The 21,243-nt window shown below is 43.7% G+C and overlaps 1 protein-coding gene across 11 annotated transcripts in view; it reads right to left on the bottom strand.

Annotated features, from left to right (window-relative positions):
* Positions 1 to 21,243, bottom strand: part of WNK2 (WNK lysine deficient protein kinase 2) — a 119,520-nt gene that overhangs the window by 66,631 nt on the left and 31,646 nt on the right. For all 11 annotated transcript variants that reach the window (XM_085073158.1, XM_085073157.1, XM_085073154.1 and 8 more), the window contains exons 2-4: positions 11,853 to 12,025; positions 10,675 to 10,895; positions 6,115 to 6,272 (exon numbers count right to left, since the gene is read on the bottom strand). In XM_085073158.1, the coding sequence (XP_084929284.1) occupies positions 6,115 to 6,272; positions 10,675 to 10,895; positions 11,853 to 12,025 (552 nt within the window). The remainder of the gene's footprint in view (positions 1 to 6,114; positions 6,273 to 10,674; positions 10,896 to 11,852; positions 12,026 to 21,243) is intronic.

Raw genomic sequence — 21,243 nt, forward strand, 5'->3', positions numbered from 1 at the left:
CAACCTCTTATAAATTAAAATAAACTCAATGCCACCACATGTGAAAGGCAGGACTGGCTGGGTGGCACAAGGGGCGTAAGTTCTTTAAATGTTAATATATATATACACACATATATAAACCAAGAGCAAAACGAGAGCGCAAATAATTTCCCTTTCAAGAATTTCTCTGTCTCAACCAGGATGATTTAATCTGCCTACCTCACCATCATTTGTTCCCATTCCCTTCTTTCTGAAGCAATTAGATTTGTGATCCAGTGCCCTCAAGTATAAGGCAGCTGAGTCTGCAGCCAGTCACATATAGACACTCAAGCTGTATCCTTCATGCTGAGGGAAAAAACATGCTGCTTGTTTTGCAGAGGTCTAAAACCAGCCACTTGCCATTTTCCATCAGCAGAGCACCCTTTGGAAAAGCAGCATGTGACGCTTTGTAAGACACAGAGTGAATGCCATACAAGTCAAGGGGACGTCTGACCCATGTCAGTCAGTAAGTTTTCTAGAGGCTTTCCCAGCCCCTAGAAGGTGCCTTTCCACCCCAGAAACAGCTTCCTCTGGGCTACCACTCCACCTTCAACCTGAAGGTAGGTCTCTAGGCTCATGGCATTCCTAAAAAAGGAGAAAACCTTTTACCAAAAGAGCCGATGCCATGTTTCCAGCTGAAACCGCACCCTGGCACACACTTTTCAAAGTCACTGAAATGAAGGTATAAAGCTCTCAGTTTTACCAGGATTTTGTTCCATGACATCACTGTGTGCAATTATAAACTCATCTCTGTTTCATTCCAGAATGGTGCTCCATCTTAATGCAAAGCTAAGAGGATTACCTGCAGATCTAAGAAGATCTCCAAAAGCCGCAAGAAGTCCATGCAATGACATTCACAGCATTATTTGCTAGCTTTGTGCCACAGACACAGTTTATTTTGTGTGTGTGTGCAATATGGCATACAGGCTGTGAATGCTGAGAAAACAATCAATACATTGATGGAAACAAACAATATGAAAGCTTTAAATGCAAACCAGAACAGTGTAACAGGGTGGATTGTTCTGAAGCACAGATTTGTACCACTAAATTGAAGGAGATGGCCAGGAACTCCCTGGAGATGCAGATGCTCTGCTGTGCACTCTGCAGCGCATCCCTAAGAAAACACTGGGCTGAAGCCCTGGGAAGGTCACAGATTCTGATGTTTCATCACTATTGTCTACATCAAAATCACTTGGCAGAATGATTAAACACAAAAAAAATCTGAGTAAGAAAAACCATCAAGTTATGCATGAAAAATGAGATTATGGCATCAGAATGAAGGGCACTGCAAATATGCTGACCAGGAAATCACTTCAAAGTGAACTGTGGTAAATGTGGCTTGGCCCCACTGCTTGGGAAAGATGTATTTTCTATTTATGGTACACATCCCATTTTTTAATGTTTACACTCCATCATTCAGGCTGAAAGGGGAGAGAGGTGACAAGTCAGAACAAGCATGTTTTGTCTGGCAGAGAAGTGAGCCCTTCTGCACATTTCCAAACGTGATCATCACATTATTCTGGACAACTATAAACCTTACAGGAACACATGTGGGAAAACAGGAATGCAAAAATTAAAGCAGCAATTGAGCCATGAGAATAGGGTCACGCAGAATAAAAGGCCACTGAAATAAATTGAGTATAATAATCTTATACTACAGACATGCAGAATGTGACATATGCTGAAATAACAATGTCTCAGAAAGGTAATGTTTATATTTTCTATACCAGTAAGGACTACCAACGTGTGTGACTTGGACAGCCAGGACTTAAGGTGTATCTTATAACCCAGTAGCAGCCAAGGGCTTGGTAGAGTGTTAGGACACAGAGCAGAAACTATCGAAAAAGATATTATAGTGGCAAACTCCAAATCATGCCCTGCCTGTGCTGGGCAGCAGAGGGAATATCAGCTCAGTGGGATCCAACAGAAGGCTGGAGGTAGCCTAAAGATTTTGTTGGTTGTTGCTCCTTGATGCAAACTCTAGCCAGCAATTCCAACCCCTGCGGATGCTATCAACACTTCCAGTGGTTGCCACTGCAATGCTGAGCCCAAGGCAGGAAAAGAAAGTTATTTTATACTTTTAAAATAAAGGCATCAGGCAGCCAGACACAGCAAACACATTTTTACAATGCACTGACCCTCAATTTAAAACACTAAAAATAGTATTTATATTTCTGGTGCAAAAAAAACCCACCAGCTTCATTAGAAAGTACGTAAATTTCTCACTGAGAAGCTGCAGCGTTTAGGGGCTCTGCATCCTCTCCATCCAAGAAGGTCAGAGCCACTTTATGCTCTAGTGAGAGCCCCAAACCTAATCTAATACTGGAAGAAAATAGTTTAGTTCATCCTCTTGGGTTTAGTCTACACTCCATTTTTGACTATGTTTCAGTTTGTAAGCCCCAAAGCTTGCACAAGCTGCCGCATCACCAACTCTAATTCTTCAAGTGATTTTAGAGTTATTTTGTCTGTATGTAGTCACTGCTCCAGTTTAGGGCAGAGCCCACTGCATCGTGCTGGCTCAGGACCCCACACCCCAATCTTCTACACCTCCTCCTTCTCCTCCTCAGCCACTGCATCCCTCAGACCCCGTAGGCGACTCACGCTGGTCAGAGCAGGGTCCCTTGCTGTCGTCAGCTCTCCTGCAGATGCAGGTCCTCTAGAGAAGCTGTTGAGCCCACCAGAAGGTTCCTCCTGGGACAGAGCATCTCCCCCAGGACATGAGGCTCCTCCTGCACCCTCACCCCAGAGGTCCACCCCCTGCTCCTCCTTCCTGCCTGACAGTTGTACAGCTCATGGCATTTGACAGGGCTTTCTCCACTCCACAGGGAGCTGGTTAACCCTTTCCTTGAAAAAACAGTAATGCTCATTTTGCCATTTAAGGAATCCTGCTGCCTTGGCTCTCACTGCTACTATCCCAAATTCAGATGAAAATCACACACCCTCCATGCTGGTACCTGGCGTTTTTTGCTTCAGCTTTCCTTGCCAGACAGTTCTGCTTCAAAAATACCCCTTACAATGACCTTTCAACAGCTTCTCCACCATAACTTGTTCTACATGATAAACATCATCTCCCACCTGTCTAAAGCTGCCAGTATAAAGCTAGTTTTACAAAATTATGCTAATTTACTATCTAATCCTAAACTGTGTAAAGGTTACTGCCGTAGAAAACGAGTTGGCTCAGCCTTAAAAACACTGGTTTCCAAAGTCTGCAAATTGAAATAAAACATATAATTAGGAATCCTCTGATTAATCATTATTCTTTGCCATCTTAGATATTGCTCTGATAAATGAGTCTTAGGAGCCTTGCAAAGTCTTAATTACCAATATTCCAGATGGCTAAGAGGTGTACACAGAGCTTCTCTGGGTACATGGAGCAATGAAGAGATCGATGCTCCCCATGGCTCCAGATACATGCACATACATGTTCCCAGTAACACCACCTAACCATGATGGCAGCTCCTGTGGTTATATCGGGTACCTGACTGGTGTCACATGCAGGAGATGAGGCTATAGAACCTAAAATTAAAATAGCCTCTTGTAGCCACTCTGTGCAGCTCAAGAGTTCAAGGACCTGTCCCCTAAGCTGCCCACACTGGTAGCATTTAGTCTGAAGAACTACATACCAAAACAGAGCCAACATCCCTTGTGCCAAAGGTAATAAACACTGTGATAAAGCACCACAGAATAACAACATGGAATAACAATTTGGCTCTAGGATCACAGAATCACAAATGGTTTGGGTTGGAAAGCACCTTAAAGATAATCTAATTTCAATCTCCCTTTAATGGGCGGGGACACTTTCCACTAGACCAGGGTGCTCCAAGCCCTGTCCAACCTAGCCTTGAGTAACAAAGATAAAGGCAAGGAACTCCCCTGAGCCATCAAACCCATTTCATGTCTCTGAGAAGCTACAGCATGGTTTTCAGCCAGCCCATGGTGCAAAGCATGGTCAGCAGCCAGCAGATCCATGGCTGCACACACTCATTCCCCTGCAATGCTGAGAGAACTGCTCCAGCCACAGGGTGAAGACCACTGTACTGCTGAGCACTTTCTGAGGCCTTTTGTGGGCTTTAAAATTATTTGAGTGGCTTTGGGTTGAAAGCAGTATTCTACAAAGAGTTAAACTACCAAGCATCAGCCCATTGGGAAAGATTCAGCTTTACCAAGATACAAATGTTAGCCTGCACAGTTTACACAAAAATGGGATAAAGCTGCTTCTCCCCTCTTTGGATGAGGCTTCCTCCTTTCAGAAAGCCATGTCATCTCCCTCATTTCCAGCAGGGACATTCCCCTGTGTCTGACGATGACGACTTCAACTTTTAAACACAGACACCCCTCCCTCAGCAGTTTGAGTTCTCCTTCTCCCTCCAGGTCAGCATCACCCCAGATGGCCAGCACAGCAAGCAACAAGAGTACCAACTTCACAGTATTCCAGTCTTCAGTGGCGGGAAAAGACAGATACTGAACAATACAAACTATACCTTGTAAAAAGTACATTGCACAGAAACCCACCATCTGGCACAGCTGTTTGGTATCTGATGATACCATCTTTATACCCAGTGTGAGGGATCAGCACACAGCAAATCAGAACATGCAATTCTGAGCAGCGTTTGCTGCTGGCAGGATTTCACAGCACCACATTTCATAGATTCATAGAATGGTTTGGGTTTGAAGGCACCTTTAAAGGCCATCCAGTCCAATCCCAACCCCCTGGAATGAGCAAGGATCTCTTCCACTATATGAGGTTGCTCAGAGTCCAGTGCAACCTGGCCTTGAATGTTTTCAGGGATGGGGCATCCATCACCTCTCTGAGCAACCTCTGCTCATGTTTCACCAGTCTCAGCAGAAAAAATTTGTACTAGTCAGATTCCCTAAACTTCTTAGGGAAGGCAAGTGGTCTCAAATACCTTTCAAAATCAACAAGTTATTGCCAAACCAATCTCTATCTTGAAGAAAATCTCCTGCACCTCTTGGTGTCACTCAACCAAATAGAACACAGCATAACCAATGCTGCCAAAGCCTTTGGCAAGTCCCGTTTCTCTGCAGTCAGTGATTTGCAATGCAAGACCATCTTACAGACTCAGGAGTTTTCTCAGACATTCACAGCACAGCTCATGTAGACACACACATTTATCTTCTGGGGTGAGACTGTTGAAGAGGGGATTTTAACCAGTGCAGACATTACTTTAGACTGACTTCTCCTGCCTAACCTCACTGACAATGCAGCAAATTATCATTATCCTGGTTCCTGCCTGGGTATACCAGACCTTGCAGAGTACCCAAATGCAGATCTAAAGCTCCTCTGGCTGACTTAGAATCTAGATATGGCCATCTTTTCCCTTTTGTACCTTCAGAGAATTTGTTACACAAACATAGGGAATCTGTGCTGGAAATCCAAAACACCCTCCACTGTATAAATAAGCATTTAAGCCGCAACCTAAAAGTTAGTCCTTTCAGCTTTGTGGGAAAATACATACATCACAGAATCCTAGAATGGTCTGGATTGGAAAGGACCTTTAAGTTCATGTCACCTGCTCCCTGCCATGGGCAGGAACACCTTCCACTAAACCAGGTTACTCTAAGCCCCATCCAAACTAGTCTTGGACACTTCCAGGGATGTGGCTTCCAAAATTTCTTTGTGGACTTGGGTGATGGCTTCCAACAGGAGGAGGGGAGATTTAGATTAGATAAGAGGAAGAAATGTGTTACTCTGATTGCAGCAAGGTGCTGGAGCAGGTTGCCCAGAGAAGTTGTGAATACCAACTTGATCCAGTCTTAAAATTCCTTTTAGAAGGCAAGACTAGAGCAAAGACCTTTCCCTGATAATTTTTCCCAAGTTTTATGTATCTGTGGCCAGTGGAGATAAAACCAGTGACAAAGATTACTGAAAATATTTGATGTAGCTGCATCCAAACACAATCCAACTGCAGAATTTTAAGCTTACACATAAGCCTGAAACAGGCTTGTGTAACCCAGAGTTCAGATACCTCAACTTCTACAACACAGAATACACTCAGTAGTATTGACACCTCACCAAAATATGCTTTCAAACCTTCAAATGACAAGATCCAATACAAATCAAGGATGTGTACTCACACAGGTTACTTTTCGGTAGATTTGAGCAGCATTCTGGCATTCTGAGTAAGGATATTCTGAGGTAGCCATTTCCAGCATGCACATTCCAAATGCGTAGACATCCACAGATTCATCGTAGTGTTCCTCATACATTTCCGGGGCCATGAATTCTGGTGTACCTACACAGACACGCACAAAGACAATGTTGATTTTCTACAGGACTCTAAATGGCTTTAACCACAAGTTTTTTCACCTGTAAGAAGTGTGCCCAGCACAACTGTGTATAGGTACATGCAAAATTATTTCAAAAGAGCTCAAGCATCCCCCCAGGAAAGAAATCCAAGGTCAACACACGCACTTCCATGGCTTGCCAGTAATAATCCAGGGGGGAAGTAGGGCACGGGAGAGGGGGAAAAAAAAGTATGAAAAATTTCAAAAATGAATAAGAAAATGAGCTATGGCTCACTCCCTGGCCATAATGGAAGCGATGGAATGGTTTCTGTCTGGTTGAAGAGAGGGATGTGTACAGGTCTAGGAAGGTGAAAAGGGGAGAAGAAACAAGAATCTTCACTCTTGTTTTTATCAGTCCAAATTTGCATTTTTTTGTTTCCTTCAGAGATACAGAGCAACCACCAGCAGACAGACAGCACTTTGAAAGCCAGTAGTATCACAAATCACCTACAGAGTCATGCACAAAACATCCAACCTAATTCTGTCACTGGTTTAGTGGGACAAATCAATGAGGCTACTCACAGAATAAGGTCCTACTCAATAGGGATTAGGGTGTCAGGAATCTAATGTAACTGGGTAAATATGAAGTGAGGCACTGAGAGCTGCAGCTTGGGGACAAGCAGCAACTTCCAACATCTGCAACATTTGCTCAGGAAACTACTCTGAAAACAGTGGGCTTATAAAGCAAAATGGAAAACTATTAACACTTGTGTAATTTATTCCAGGAACTGTACCTCATATTGTAATTCATGCTTAGGAGTAATGACTAGTTTATTTCCTTTTTACATGTAGAAAAGATGAAGAAAGAGAGATCAATGCTTCAAGTGTGTCAAGGGACAGGAGCAGCAAGCTGTCGAGATGCCAAAAGGAGAGTGGCAAGTCTTGGACCATGAGAAAGACCTAGATAAACTCTGGCTCTCCAGCCTCAGCACCCAAACTGCCCCCAACCCTGTCAGCCTGGCAGATCCCATCAGTGCTTTGTTATGAAATCTGATCAGCAGCAAAAGCACAACTGTAATTAAAGTACCATATAATCAGAAAAAATAGTTCTGGAATATAGAATCCAACCCCAGGATGGTTTGGGTTGGAAGGTACCTTAAAGAACATCTCATCCACTCCTTGCCATAGGCAGGGACACCTTCCACTATCCCACATTGCTCCAAGCCCTGTCCAACCTGGCCTTGGACACTTCCAGGGATGGGGCAGCCACAGCTTCACTGGACAACCTGTTCCAGTAACTATGTCACCAACCTCATGGTAACATATTTCTTCCTCATATTTAATCAAAATCTCTCCTCCAGTTGCAAGCCATCACCCAAGTCCCCAAAGAAACTGTGGAAGCCCCATACCTGGAAGTGTCCCAGGCCAGGCTGGACAGAGCTTGGAGCAACATGGTCTAGTGGAAGGTGTCCCAACCCATGACAGACAAGATGATCTTTAAGGCCCCTTCCAATCCAAATCATTCTAGGATTCTCTGGCTTGTCCTAAACTTTTTTTAATGGCAACATTTAAGGACAACTCTCAAAATTAGGGTCTGCTTTTGCACATTTCTCTGAAGTAGACTCAGCCTAAATCACAAACACGCATTAATGTAAAATTAATTTTGCAAAATCCAGGATTGATCTCTGCAATTGTTTATTCCTCCAGCCTTAGCAAAGACACTCATTCCTCCAGCCTTAGCAAATCAGCCAGACCTGTGTCATGGTAGTTCAGCACAGTCCCTCTCTCTGGGTGCTTGTCCCAGCTGAGACCCAAGCAGAGGCTGCTGCTCAGAAACAGTTAACAGGTGCCAAAGGAAATGATTTTGGAGCTGCTGCCTTGCTTTAAGAAGGAACACGACTCAGCAGCAGGAGTGCATCTCATGAAATACGGAGCATTTAAAACAAATCTGAAAAAGTGATAGCGATAGTTGAAGAAGCAAATGGAATACTTGGCACCATTCCAAAACAACACAAAAATGACATTTCCCCCCATTCCTTGAGGTGGGAAGGAATACCAACCAGCATCTTTCAACAAAACAGACCACCTAAACATAAAGCTGTTCTTGGCAGGAGGAGGTTTGCCCTGGCTCAGCTCCTGCAGAGACACTGCAAGGTCAGGCAGCACCAGCAATGGCACGGACACAGCAAGGCAGGAACTGGATCTCAGCCATGCTGACTTCATTCCTTCAAGCCAACGTAAAATTGCAGCTACTAATATGCCTTTAAAGCTACAGCCTCTGCAGAGGGGGCAGAATTACTCATCACCAGTGTTTCCAAGCCTTCCTAATTCTCTCCTTGGAGCAGTGCTACTCATGAAAATTATAAGGTCTGTTTTATTGCTAAAATGAATGCAGCCACTTTGCCAGCATTCTGCAGCCCTTCCAATATCACATTCCTTTTAGACATGAGTGTACTTTGATGGTGGTGTGTTCACAACTGATTTTACAAAAACCTGTATTGGTATTACTAATATTCTTATCAACACTGGTATTACTGATATTAATCCTTGTATTGATACTACTGATATTATTCCCAGTACTGGTATTACTCATATTATTCCCAATATTGGTATTATTGATATTATTCCCAGTATTGTTATTATTTATAATATTAAATTATGTCCCATGGACAATTGTTATCCTGAAAAAAAATTATCTGAAGAAATACTGACCCTCAACAGAAAAAAAGACCACCCATTACTAGAAGTTAAAAACTAGAGAAACTTAACAAATATAAACCAACATGACTTCACTAAAATCAACAAGGTTAAGCAGACCCACAGCAGTCAAGCACATATCTGAAATTTCTGTTATTTTGACTTCAGTGATACCAGGCTCAGTATTGTGGATGATACTTCTGTGCAAGTATGTGCAAAGAATTAAACCAGAATTACAGTATCTGAAAATGTGAGATGCTAAAATAATTATTTAAGCAAGTACTGCCAGAAAGATCAGGTGCTATTTTCATACCTAGTCAGGGACCAGTGGCTGCCACCATGAGTTTGCCAACTTTTATTGCCCAGAGTCTAATCTCCATTTATACTGTAAGCTGAAATATGACTACATGCATGGTAATTCCCCCTCCCAGCTGCATTCCTCAGGAATTTGCAGTAGCTTCCCAGAGCCATCACCTACAGGTCTGAACAAAGGAGATTGGCTACAGAACCTTAGGTGAAAAAGAAAAACTGCTTGAGAATTCAAGAAAACATTCCATTTGGACCAAAACCACTTAAGTGTAACTTTTGCAAGGGAACAATGTCTTTCAACAGTCACTTGGAAAATGTTCTCCCAGTTCAAGCAAACCCCAGTTCTCACACACCTCATGCGGGCACCACCTCAGGGCATCAGATATGGCTTATCGTAGAATCATAGAATTCCAGGATAGTTTGGGTTGGAGCGGACCTTAAAGTTCATCTAGTTCCACCCCCTCCTCTATCCCAGGGTGCTCCAAGACCTGTCCAACCTGGCCTTCGACACTTCCAGGGAGGCAGCAGCCACAGCTTCGCTGGGAGCCTGTTCCAGGGTCTCACAGGAAACAATTTCTTCCTAGTAGCTAATCTATACCTGCCCTCCTTCAGTTTAACGCCATTTCCCCCTATCCTACCACAGCAGGCCCCTGCAAAAACTCCTGCTCCTGCCTTCTTGTAAACTCTTTTAGGTTCTGTAAGGAATTTAAGTGAAAATTTCTTTAAATTTTGTACCTACTGATTTTTTTTTAGTAACTTGCAGCCTTGGTTTCAGCAGACTGCACCAGGCCAGCATGGCAGCAGGGCCAGTGCTGCAGCCTGTTCTGCCAATGCATCAGCACTGGGATATGATGTTCCAGCTCCCCACAATCTCCCCGGAGAGGAGACCAGCACCACAGTCTCTCCCTTCAGCATCAGCAACCAACCCCATCCCGGCATCACTGGAGGCAGAATGTATCCCAGGGCTTTCCCAGGCTTCTGCAGCCCTCCCTTGCTAGGGAGAGCACAGGGTATCCTTCCTCTTCCCTTTGAGGAAGATTTTTGATTCTCCCTCCAATCAAGTATTAAGCTTTTTCTCAAAGGAAGCACATAAGCTGCTCAACCCTTGCTGCTCTTCATGAAGGAGAGAGAAGGATTTGTGGATATCAAGGAATGTTCCATTTAAAGAGCCAAGAAAAAATTGTTTACCATTGTAATAGAGGAGGAAGGAGAAGAGGAAGTTATGATACCATTACCTACTGATTCCCATTTTTATAATGGTATAAAGGTAACAGTCCCAAACCAACTTTAACCTCTATTACCAATCCGCAACTTAAAAACCACTACTGCAAAATGGGAGAGGAAGATGTTAAGCAGACAACCACAGTACTGACCGAGGGAAGCCAAGGAGAACAGGAGCATTACCTATTACACTTTTGGCAAATGAAGCTCTCTTGAGTGTTGCCAGACCCAAGTCTCCTATTTTCACAGATCCAGTTGGTCCAGTAATAAAAATATTGTCACATTTCAAGTCTCTGTGTATTATTGGTGGAGTTCTTGTGTGCAAGAAAAGAAGACCCTTCAGGATTTGCCGACACCAACTCCGCAGGACTTTAGGTTTCATCACTTTAAATCTCTTCAGATACCTAGAGCACAACATACACACAAGTGGATGTAAAAGAAGTGAAAATATTTATTAGAGATTTGAGGGACTTTAAAAGCTGAAACTCCATAATGGATAAAAGCCCCTTATCAGATGCCACACAGCACAGAAATACCCCCAAATTGAAAGAAAGAGATCTTTTCAAAGCATGAATTAGATCATTCAGTATTAGGGCAGATTATAATAACCATTTTTGGTCCAAATACAACAAAATATTTTCAAGTCAAATAGTTCAGCAATTTATTTCATGCAGAGAACACCTTTAGAATATGTTCATATATTCAAATCAGAAGAATACTGAAGTTTAATTTTAACCACAAGACTTCACCTCTGTACCACGCACCTGCATTTCTTTCCATTTACCTGACACACTGATTGGGAGGGGACATTTGAGGAAGATACAGGGCCTGCTAATGCACTGGCAGAGGAGCACACTGGCTGAGTACTGCTGCAATTGGGGCTGAAAATCTGTTCCAGAATTCATGCCAACTGCTTTATATCAATCTTTACAAGACTGTCAGTACCAGAAGCTATTAATTAATATTGTTTAGGAGATAACCTAGAGCATCTTCAGCTTCTAAAAGAGATTCTACTATCAAAGTGCTATTCCATTTGAATTCCATAACAAAACATGCAAATACAAGCACAAAAGCAAGCACAAAACACACCCTGACAAATCCAAACGTCACAAGCGGAAGATGAAACATGCCAGAGAACAGCTTCAAGTTGCATAACTGAAACAGGGAAGCAGGCAGAAAGAGATGGAGGCCAAAATTCTGCCTGTCAAATCACTGAGGCTCAAATGCAGGGACAGACACCAGAGAACAGCTCCATTTTTTGCTTTTATCTGGAGATGGCTTTTTTCAGCATATGAAAGTAGGATTTTGCTATAAATTTCTGCTGCTATTCTTAGCCCCCTCACCAGGAGCACAGTACTTACGTCTTCAGCGTTCCAGAGGTCATCAGCTCAGTAACCAGCACGATGCATCTTTTGCCTTTTGCACAGGATTCCCAGAAGTCATAAAACCTCACGATGTTTGGGTGCTGTAGACCTTTCAACATTTCTGCTTCCTCTTTAAATCTCTGCCTCTCTACTTTTGTGAGTTTTCTGTCCTATAAGCCAAAATGAAACATTATTATTAGTGACGGACAAAAATAAAGGCCATCTGCATTGCCAGGGTATCCAGAATTTCAGATTTATTTCATGCCTGTGTCAAGAGCAATTATAAAATGTTTTATGTAAGAGACCAGCAGCGTGTATGAACTAGGGCACTTGGCCTAAATCCAGTATCAAGAAGAAAAAGAGATGCCTGTGCTACGCCGTGTTCATGACAGCACTACTATTTCAGGCACCATGAACACACCTGCAGCATGATGGATCAACACTCAGTTATTTCTTCATGTTTGGGTGTTGTAAGGCTCATTATCCAAGGGATTAATACCCACAGAATGTCATTTCCAGGTACAAATATTCTCACAGCCAGGATGGCTCCTGCTGCCTGCAGCTGCTCCTGTGATGCTCAGGCATGGACCACCAGCTGAGGTCCCTGCTCACCACACTGTGCTGTACAGCCCATCTTCTTTACCTCAGGATAAATTAAAACCATACCACCTTCCAAAAAAACCAAACATATCCATTATTCTATGTGTTAGCTTTTCTGCCTAATTTTACAGATCTTTTCCCTTCTTTTTGGTAAAGGAAGTATTTCCAGCTGATCTTAAGCTTTTTCCATAGGCTGCATATGCATGGGAATACTTCAGATTAGAAATGTGAAAATGTCATGTTCCACTACTCTGGTTTTCCTTGAGAATATTCAGGGCATTTCCCATAAGCTCCAGGATGTGACACAGCGCTGCCAAGCACATACAGAGCCCCTCTGCCTCTCCCACAGCTCAGCAGAAGTTCCTGGGCTGCCTGGATGTCACTGGCATATGGAGATACTCACTCTGACCTCTTTAGGTGATGAAACAGAGCAGCAGCGGAGTTCCACCCTAGACCCCACCATCATGCCTGCCTGGTTTGCCTCCCTTGGGGTGGCCAAAGCAGTGCCCACCCCACCTGAAAAATGGAGCTTTTGGGATCTTTAGAAAATGTGTTTACTCAGAAAGCCAAAGACTCACCAACTGCCAAGATTAATTAGTTCATATTTTAACCTCAGACATCTTCCTTTTCTCAGGTCACTTAGGCACACCTATACAAGCTGTACTCTTATGTACAGAGTGAATTAAATGGGAACCCAGGTGACTTGTAGCCAAGATGCAAAAGGATCAGCAACTGCCATTTCCACAGCCCGCCCTCACCCACAATCCCAGAGAGCTCAAGATGGGAACGAGAATTCCCATGGCTACAAACAAGTCAGCTTCACACGGAGACTTCATCAGAGGAAACAGGGTTGAAAACATGATTTGGCTCTTGGTGGATGACAAAACCCTGCCACAGTGCTATGCGTGTGTGGGGTACTGAGGCTGTTGAGGGGACTCTCTGTTCCCTTTGCAATTCATGGAGCAGCATCAGAGCAAACACTGCCCGAGGAGCAGCCTCAGGCTGGGCAGTGCAGGGTGTCCTGTGGTTACTGGGCTTGGGTCCCCAGGGCAGCCAGGAGCACCTCACGCCCCACAGGGACAGTGGCACATAGAATGCCCAACAGCCAAGCCAGGCAGCACCTCTGCTGCTCTGTACCAGCTGCATTTTTCCTGAAGTCAAAAAACAAAACAAAACAAAACAAAGGGGAAAAAAAAAAGCAGGCTGTCTAACAAGTCAGGCACGAAGAGCCTGGTTTCAAATCCATCACTTCTTCCCTACTGCTGAGTTTCCCTAATGCTGAGTTTCCTTCTAATTTAGAACCTGTAGCATAAATCAGATACACTGCTGTTAGGGAGAAGGAGCAAGTCCCTGTGCAAGGCAGGAAGAGCAGAGTGGGAGCTGGCAGAGAAAAGGAAAGGTAGCTGCACAGACCCAGCAGATTTGCAAAAACTTTAAATTTAAAAAAAAAAAAAAGTAATACCATAGTTCTTGACTCTCATTTCCAGATTTCTGAGAACTATGAGGACTTTTCCACTGCTACTTTACTGGTAACTCTTAAAAATATCCTTCAACCATATTCTGTATATTCTACATATTACGAGCGAGGATCCTGTGGGCAACTGCAACAAAGTTATTCTGGAAGACAAACGTGTCTTTTATTTGCAATTACAGTAGAAAAACATCTGGATTTTTTAATCAGAATGATAGCTGAGCATCGTCTTCCAGCTGGAGAAGCAAGGCAAAGGCCAGGGCAGAGCAGCCACTCCTGTGGCTGCAGTCTCCATCATGGGAGGGGTCTCTGGTGCCATCAGGGTTCAATGAACCTCCTCTAAATTCCTCCAGCCTGAATCTGACATGAGTCACTGGCAAAAACATAAGCTGATTCTGAAAAGGCTTAGGGGTTGAAGTGTTTTTTTACTCTGAAGCAACAGAAACACCTGTTTAACTGCATGACGCACTCAGGGTTTAATCCAAACTCAAGAAACTTTCACTGGGGTCCCAGACACTTATCCCCCATCATATAATCCACACAAGGTGAAATGTCCTCACCCTGAAACTAAGGGTGTAAGCCTGAAACAACCTTAAAATTACCTTTTAAATAAAGATGGGGAACAGGATTCTTTGGAAAGTTCATGGCAAAGAAAGGTAATCACAGACTCAGGGAATAGTTTGGGTTGGAACAGACCCTAAAGATCATCTGGTTCCAGCTCCCTGCCATAGACAGGGACACCTAGATCAGGTTGCTTCAAGCTCCATAAATCCTGGCTTAAATCCACTCAACTGGATTTAAGGCATCCTTTGCATAACTCAAATTTATCAAAATTTGGAGGAATAAAGAGAGTTTCCAGATTCATCCAAGGAGTCACACAACCTCCGTGCTCTCTGATGCAGCAGATGTTTTAAGCTGCTGGACAGGAAGATCAGGGATGCGAAGTTACACACAAGAGCCCTGCTCCTCCATAGTTTCCCACATGCAACAGCAGCATCACATAGAGTGACAACAAACAATTTCACTGCTCTGTCTACTACACTGCATTCAGGGCACTAATGCTACCCTGGCCTTTTTCCAGGCATGAGCCTTGAAACTCAGAAAACATTCTTCTCAGTGTGATTCAGGTAGTATCAGTATCAGTTTGCAGGTATCAACACACTTCCCCTCATTTTAAGGCATTCACATCTCTTGGCTATTTCTCTCCTTGCTGGGACAAAGAGTCCAGGCTCTGGAGATGACACTGTAATTCCATTTCAACGAACTGAAAGCTGCTCAAGTCCACTACTCAGCATGAAGATAAAACAAAATCCAAACTTCTGAAGGCCACAGCATTTGCACTGAGCTGGTCCAGCTTTGCCAGAAAAACTGGAGATAAACAGAACCAGGCAAGACTCAAGACAGCTGCTGGTTTTGAGTTACTGCCAGGAAAGAATCTGTACATTTTACTGGTTTCTCTATCTTTATAAACTGTGAAGAATAGTCTTAACCCTCTGCTGAGACTGATGTTTTCTGATCAGAGCTTCTGGGTTTACAAAGCACTCCTGCAGGCAAAACCCACACTGGGTGCTCTCAGTGCACGCCAGGCACAGCAGCCTAGTCACAGACACCATCATTTCACACACAGCCCAGATGACTTGGGCCCCCCATTCACCTATCCTATAGGTATATGTCATTAAGTGGGCTGGGGTTATACAAGGCATTCCTCACTATGACAGGGAATCTGGCAGACAGGTGTTAAAACAGTGTTAGAAGAGGTTCTATACCGTGAGCTACTTTTACTTCATCCTTCTAGTTTGCCTGTTTCAAATCAGATTATAACTGCCTGGTCAGCTTTAAGCATCAAACTACTCAAAGCCATTCAATTTTTTTTTTTCAAAGAATAAATAATTCTGAAGGAGCTGAAGTAGGGTAGATTTAGATTGGATATGAGAAAGAAATTCTTCCCTGTGAGGGTGGGGAGGCCCTGGAAACAGGCTCCCAGAGAAGCTGTGGCTGCCCCTTCCCTGGAAGTGTCCAAGGCTAGGTTGGACAGGGCTTGGAGCAACCTGGGATAGTGGAAGGTGTCCCTGCCCATGGCAGGGCGTAGCACTGGGGCTTTAAGGTCTCTTCCAACCCAAACCATTCTGTGATTCCATGAATTTCCAATTAACACTTTACAGCCCCACTCTTGGTAAGTTCCACACCCATTCAAACTGGATTAACATGATGTTTGCAGCAGGAATGTACAAAGAAGTGAATATCTTACCTATAATCAAATTTCTGCTAATTCAACACATGTATGTTCTCTGCTTCTCCCTAATCATCACAGGCAGGGCAAAAAAATGCCTCTCTCTGTTAATATAAAATTATCCCTTCATTAAGTCCTTAGTGGGGAACAACAGCAAAGACAGGAATTAGTAAGTAAATGTGTTAACAAAAGGAAAGGGAAAACTTACAAATTAAATTTCTGGAATGGCACCCAAATTAACAGCAGGAACATGTTCAGTTAGTCATCTCCAAGCATCATTTCCTCCAGGTTGTAACATATGGACTCTGACTAAGGCTCTGAAAATCATACAAGCAGGAGACTGGCTTTCACCTGAGCCTCCAGATTTCCAAGATCAACAAACAAGGTCAAGTTTCTTGCCTAATTCCTTGTGAGGGGAGAACAGATTTGGGAATCAACTCCATCCCCCCACCATGAAGAAAGGGGTTCTTCCAAATAAGGCCACACAAATTTTTGACATTCAATGCGTAAAACCATGTAGGAGCACGGTCTGGAGCAGAGCTGCTGCCAGCTAAAAAGTTGTGCTGCTTTGCAGTTTCACAGCACTTTTTTCGTTTTCTCCTTTTAAAGCCTTGAATTTTCAGTCATGTTAAAAAAAACCAAAACAACTGAACACTTGGCTATCTTACCTACTTCCTGGCCTAAGGACTTCTGTGTCCAGCTAGCCTACAAATACTGTTTTCTTGAGGGTTTTGTGTTTTGTTTTGGTTTTTAATTCTTAAACTGACACAGCTGCATTTACTGATCGTTATTTAATTTTGTCTCATTTGGAACAGAAGAAGGCCTGTCTGGTAAGGCAAGTAGGAGCATTAAGTCAGCAAACAAGGGCAGGGCTCACCTCCATCACGTGGAAGCTGTAACATCCCACATTAGTGATGAAGAAAGAAAACCAGAGAGGCGCTGCTGACCCAGGGACAGAAATCAAATACCTAAATCAGCTAAATGAACATCTGTTCAGATCATTACATTTTCACATCTGCATGCCAAGTATGTACATTTGCTCATGTACCGCAACTACTCTTCTAATAGGAGATGGCCTCAAGACATGAAATCAGCCATGGGACCCACTACCAGCTGTGTCCTGTGGAACTGTTTGCTCGTTTCCCATGGATTTATGGATAGGAGCACAGTTCTGGTCTACGCTACAGTGCACCAAGACATGCACCACTTGGGAGGGAACAGCCACCAGCACCCCAGATATTGCACAGATTAAATCAAGAAGTGCTTTACTCAACAGTGAACTTGGTATGGTGTCAGCTGGTACCTGCATAAGACAATTATTTCACAAAGCTACAAAATGGCTTGGGCTTGGAGAGACCTTAAACTCATCCTGTTTCAGTCCCTGCCATGGGCAAGGACACCTTCCACCAGACCAGGGTGCTCTAAGCTCTGTCCACCCTGGCCTTGGACACTTCCAGGGATCCAGGGGCAGCCACAGCTTCTCTGGGAAACCTGTGCCAGGGCTTCACCACCCCCACAGACAAGAATTCTTTCCCCATATCCCCATCTATCCCTGCCCTCTGGCAATAGGAAGCCATTCCCCCTTGCCCTGGCAGTCCAGGCCGTTGTCCAAAGTCCCTCTCCACCTCTCTTGGAGCCCCTTTAGGCACTGAAAGGGCCTCTAAGGTTACCAGCTCTCTCAACCTGTTCAGTAAATTCTGTATTATCAGCACTGCCTCTTTAGTTTTCAAAATTTACATTACAAAAGTTTTCAAAATTTAAAAATTCAAAGGCTTTTAGAAATAAAGACAAATGATAACACACTTCAGAAGTAAAAAACCAATTAAAACAATTTTTGTCTTTAAATTGGAAAACTTATTCAGTGCAATCACATTTTGCATTTTACCTTACAACTTGTCTGATCTACTATCAGAGGAATCAAGGATTTCTCCTAGAGACATAACTGGGAGCCAAAGTAGGCTCAGACATGCAGCAAGTGGGATTGCGAAGAGTTCAAGGTATCACTGAAGTGGCTGCTCTCATGTACCAGCTCTGTCTTTAGTATTATCCTGCCTATGCTGTAAATGTTTAATAGAATCCAGGACCTTACATTCTCACAGCCTGTATACTCAGTTATAAGCACTTATCACTTACAGAAATCCTAAAGAATAACATCCCCTCTCTGTGAACAAACAGCAGATGCCATCAGACAACTTGCAAATCAGGAAAAAAAAATTTACAGCTTCATTCCCTACCAGAATACAGCCAACATTCTTCTTCACTAAATCACCCTTGGTGGAGTTACAGCCTGCTATTTGTCAGCGGTGCCAATGAAGTGCAGGGAGGTTTCCCAGGGGGAACTCATTTTCCAGGGGCATAAAAAGCAATCCTTGTCCCCATGGATACTCACAATTCAGTGAACAGGAGATACAGAACAGGTTGAGGAAGATTTACTTATTTGCCTGAGTCACTGCTAGAAATCTATGGAAAATTAGGAGTTGAATTCAGACATTTATGGCTAAATTTGGCATGGTAGAAAAGGCTGAGTATGCTTTTTTGCTGGATGCAGTCATAACTTGCTGTTTTCTAAATTGATTAAGGCAGATGTCAAAGCCTTATGGCAGAGGAACACTGGGATTCACATCTTCTACTGAACCTCAGAACTTCAGCAGCTGCTGAAGCTGCAAGGGCAGGAGAAAGGGGACTCAACACCTCAAATCACCGATCCCAACTTAAGAGCCACAAAAACACCCAAGAAACCCAACACCATGGACAGAGCAGGCATTTTACTGGTGAAAATCTCCCAACATAACCACACCATGACAATTGATGCTTAAACAAAAGAAGTTTTTGTCACAAGCAATTGGATTAATTTCAGGTCCTTAACCTCCTTAGTTATAAGTGCTTCACAGGCTCCACATAAGCTTGTGATTGCAGATGAAATACCAAAACAGTTCTGACTTGCCCCACAAAATACCTTTTTCAAAGGAAACTCTGAAATCAATGCATGAAAAAAGCTGGACAAACTCCACAAAACCAGATCTCCTCTCTGACAGGAAAAAACCCTAACCACAAAAAAACCACTTGAGGCACATCATGAGAACCTGGTGTTCCAGTATTTTCCGGAATCCCTTTTGAGCCCTGCATTCACTAAAGTTTAAACAATTGGTTGTGTTTTTAAAAAGCGTTTTGTTTCACCTACTTCTTGTAATCCATAAACACAGTAATTAGGTAAATTATCCTCATTCCAGTGCTGGACTTGTCAGCACCCTGCGCCTGCAGAGGAGGGATGCTCCAGCAATCCCCTGAAGGCTCAGTCCTGAGCTGGCCCACAGCAGGACTGCAGAGAGACACTTCAGTGCTGCTGCCTACAAAATCACCTTCAGAAAGGTGAAAAAGGGGAGGGGAAGACCAGAGAGATTCCCCTGCCCTAAAAGGGATTTGCTTCCCAATATATTGTGAGCATTAAAATGTGTCTCAGCACCAGTCCAGCAGCAGGGTGCTTGCACACTGAGAGGAGCCATCCGCTTTTAGCTTCTTCCATCTTACCTCTTTATTCTAGGGCAGTTTTCAAATTATCTTATTTTATAGGTATGAAATCCCCTTAAATTTTCTGGTCTAGTGGAAGGTCATTGGGGTTTGAAGATGATGTCCCTTCCAACCCAGACCATTCAAGGATTCTGTGATTCTCTTTGCTGCGTGTTTGCTACACAGACGTGATATTCTTCCTAAAGAAGAGGGATGCCACCCCTTGCCCACCAGAGACCCTGCCAGAGAACCCTACCACCCTCTGCAGGCTTTCCAGGAGGCACCAAAACCATTGCTATTTACCCAATGTTACCAAACAGCGAGCAAACGCTAGTGCTCCCTTGCTCAAAAAGCTTTGCCAACCAAAATTAACACAGTGCAAAGAATTAGCAGAACAAGCAAAGTTTGATTTAGAGTTGCTCTGGCAAATTTAATCTTGGGGCAGCATTCAGTCCTGCCTTTCTAACAAGCAAACAGCATTATCACTACCATTTCCCATCCTGTTATAACCTAGCAATTGCATACGTCAATCTGTAAAACACTCTTAAAGTGAAATATTCTTACCAGTGAATTAATCATAATCCACCAGGAACCCTAAGCAGGGAACAGGATGCTCAGTTGGTCTGAGGTCATGGTTTAGAAATGGTATCCCCCAATTCAGTTCCCCCACCGAGACTGCCACACACTGCTTTCTCTCGCTCTCATTTCCCCCTACTCTCTGCGGCAGGATGGAGAGTAGAATAGGTATTTTCTGCCTCCCAGATAAAGCCCTTGGATTGTGTTGCATTTGTCAATGAACCTCAGGTTAAGCAGCCTTACCAATCCTAGAAGATACCTATGCAACAGCCCTTCAGGCTTTGTGATGAACCTGCCCTTAAGGGTGACTCATCACAGTCTTCAATTACAGACTAAGTACATTCATTTTAGGAAACTACCTCAAATAAGTTCAAGTTGGTAAGAAAACCACCACAAACCCACAAAACACCCCAAGATTCTCCACCAAACCAGACAGATGGAGTAAACTGTAGGCAAGATTTTCAGAGTTCTTCAAATCACTGCTCCTACACAGCAGTAAATACACCCTTAATGTGATCATTCTTCTCACAAAATCACCTTGTGTCACATAAAAGCAGCACTAAAAGGCAATTTCTCACTTGCTGAGCCCAGGAGAGCACTGAGCATGTATCCCCTTGGTCATAGAATCTCCTGAGTTGCAAGGGGGCCACAAGCATCACAGAGTCCAACTCCTGGCACTGCACAGGATACTCCAACCCACCCTGTGCATCCCTGAGAGCATTGTCCAAATGCGCCTGTAGCTCTGGCAACCTCGGGGCTGTGCCCATTCCCTGGGGAGCCTGGGCAGTGCCTGAACACCATCTGGGGGTAGAACCTTTTCCTGGTATCCACCCTAACCATCCCGTGACACAACTTCATGCTGTTCACTCAGGTCCTAACATTGGTCACCAGAGGGAAGAGATCAGTGCCTGCCCCCTCTCCTGTCCTTCAAGAGGAAGCTGCAGACCACAATGAGGTCTCTCATCATCTCCATCATTACTCCCGCTGGCCAGAGATGCAGCAGC

This window comes from Lichenostomus cassidix, chromosome 12 (assembly GCF_008360975.1).
Source record: "Lichenostomus cassidix isolate B80296 chromosome 12, HeHo_3.0, whole genome shotgun sequence".
Classification (NCBI taxonomy): domain Eukaryota; kingdom Metazoa; phylum Chordata; class Aves; order Passeriformes; family Meliphagidae; genus Lichenostomus; species Lichenostomus cassidix.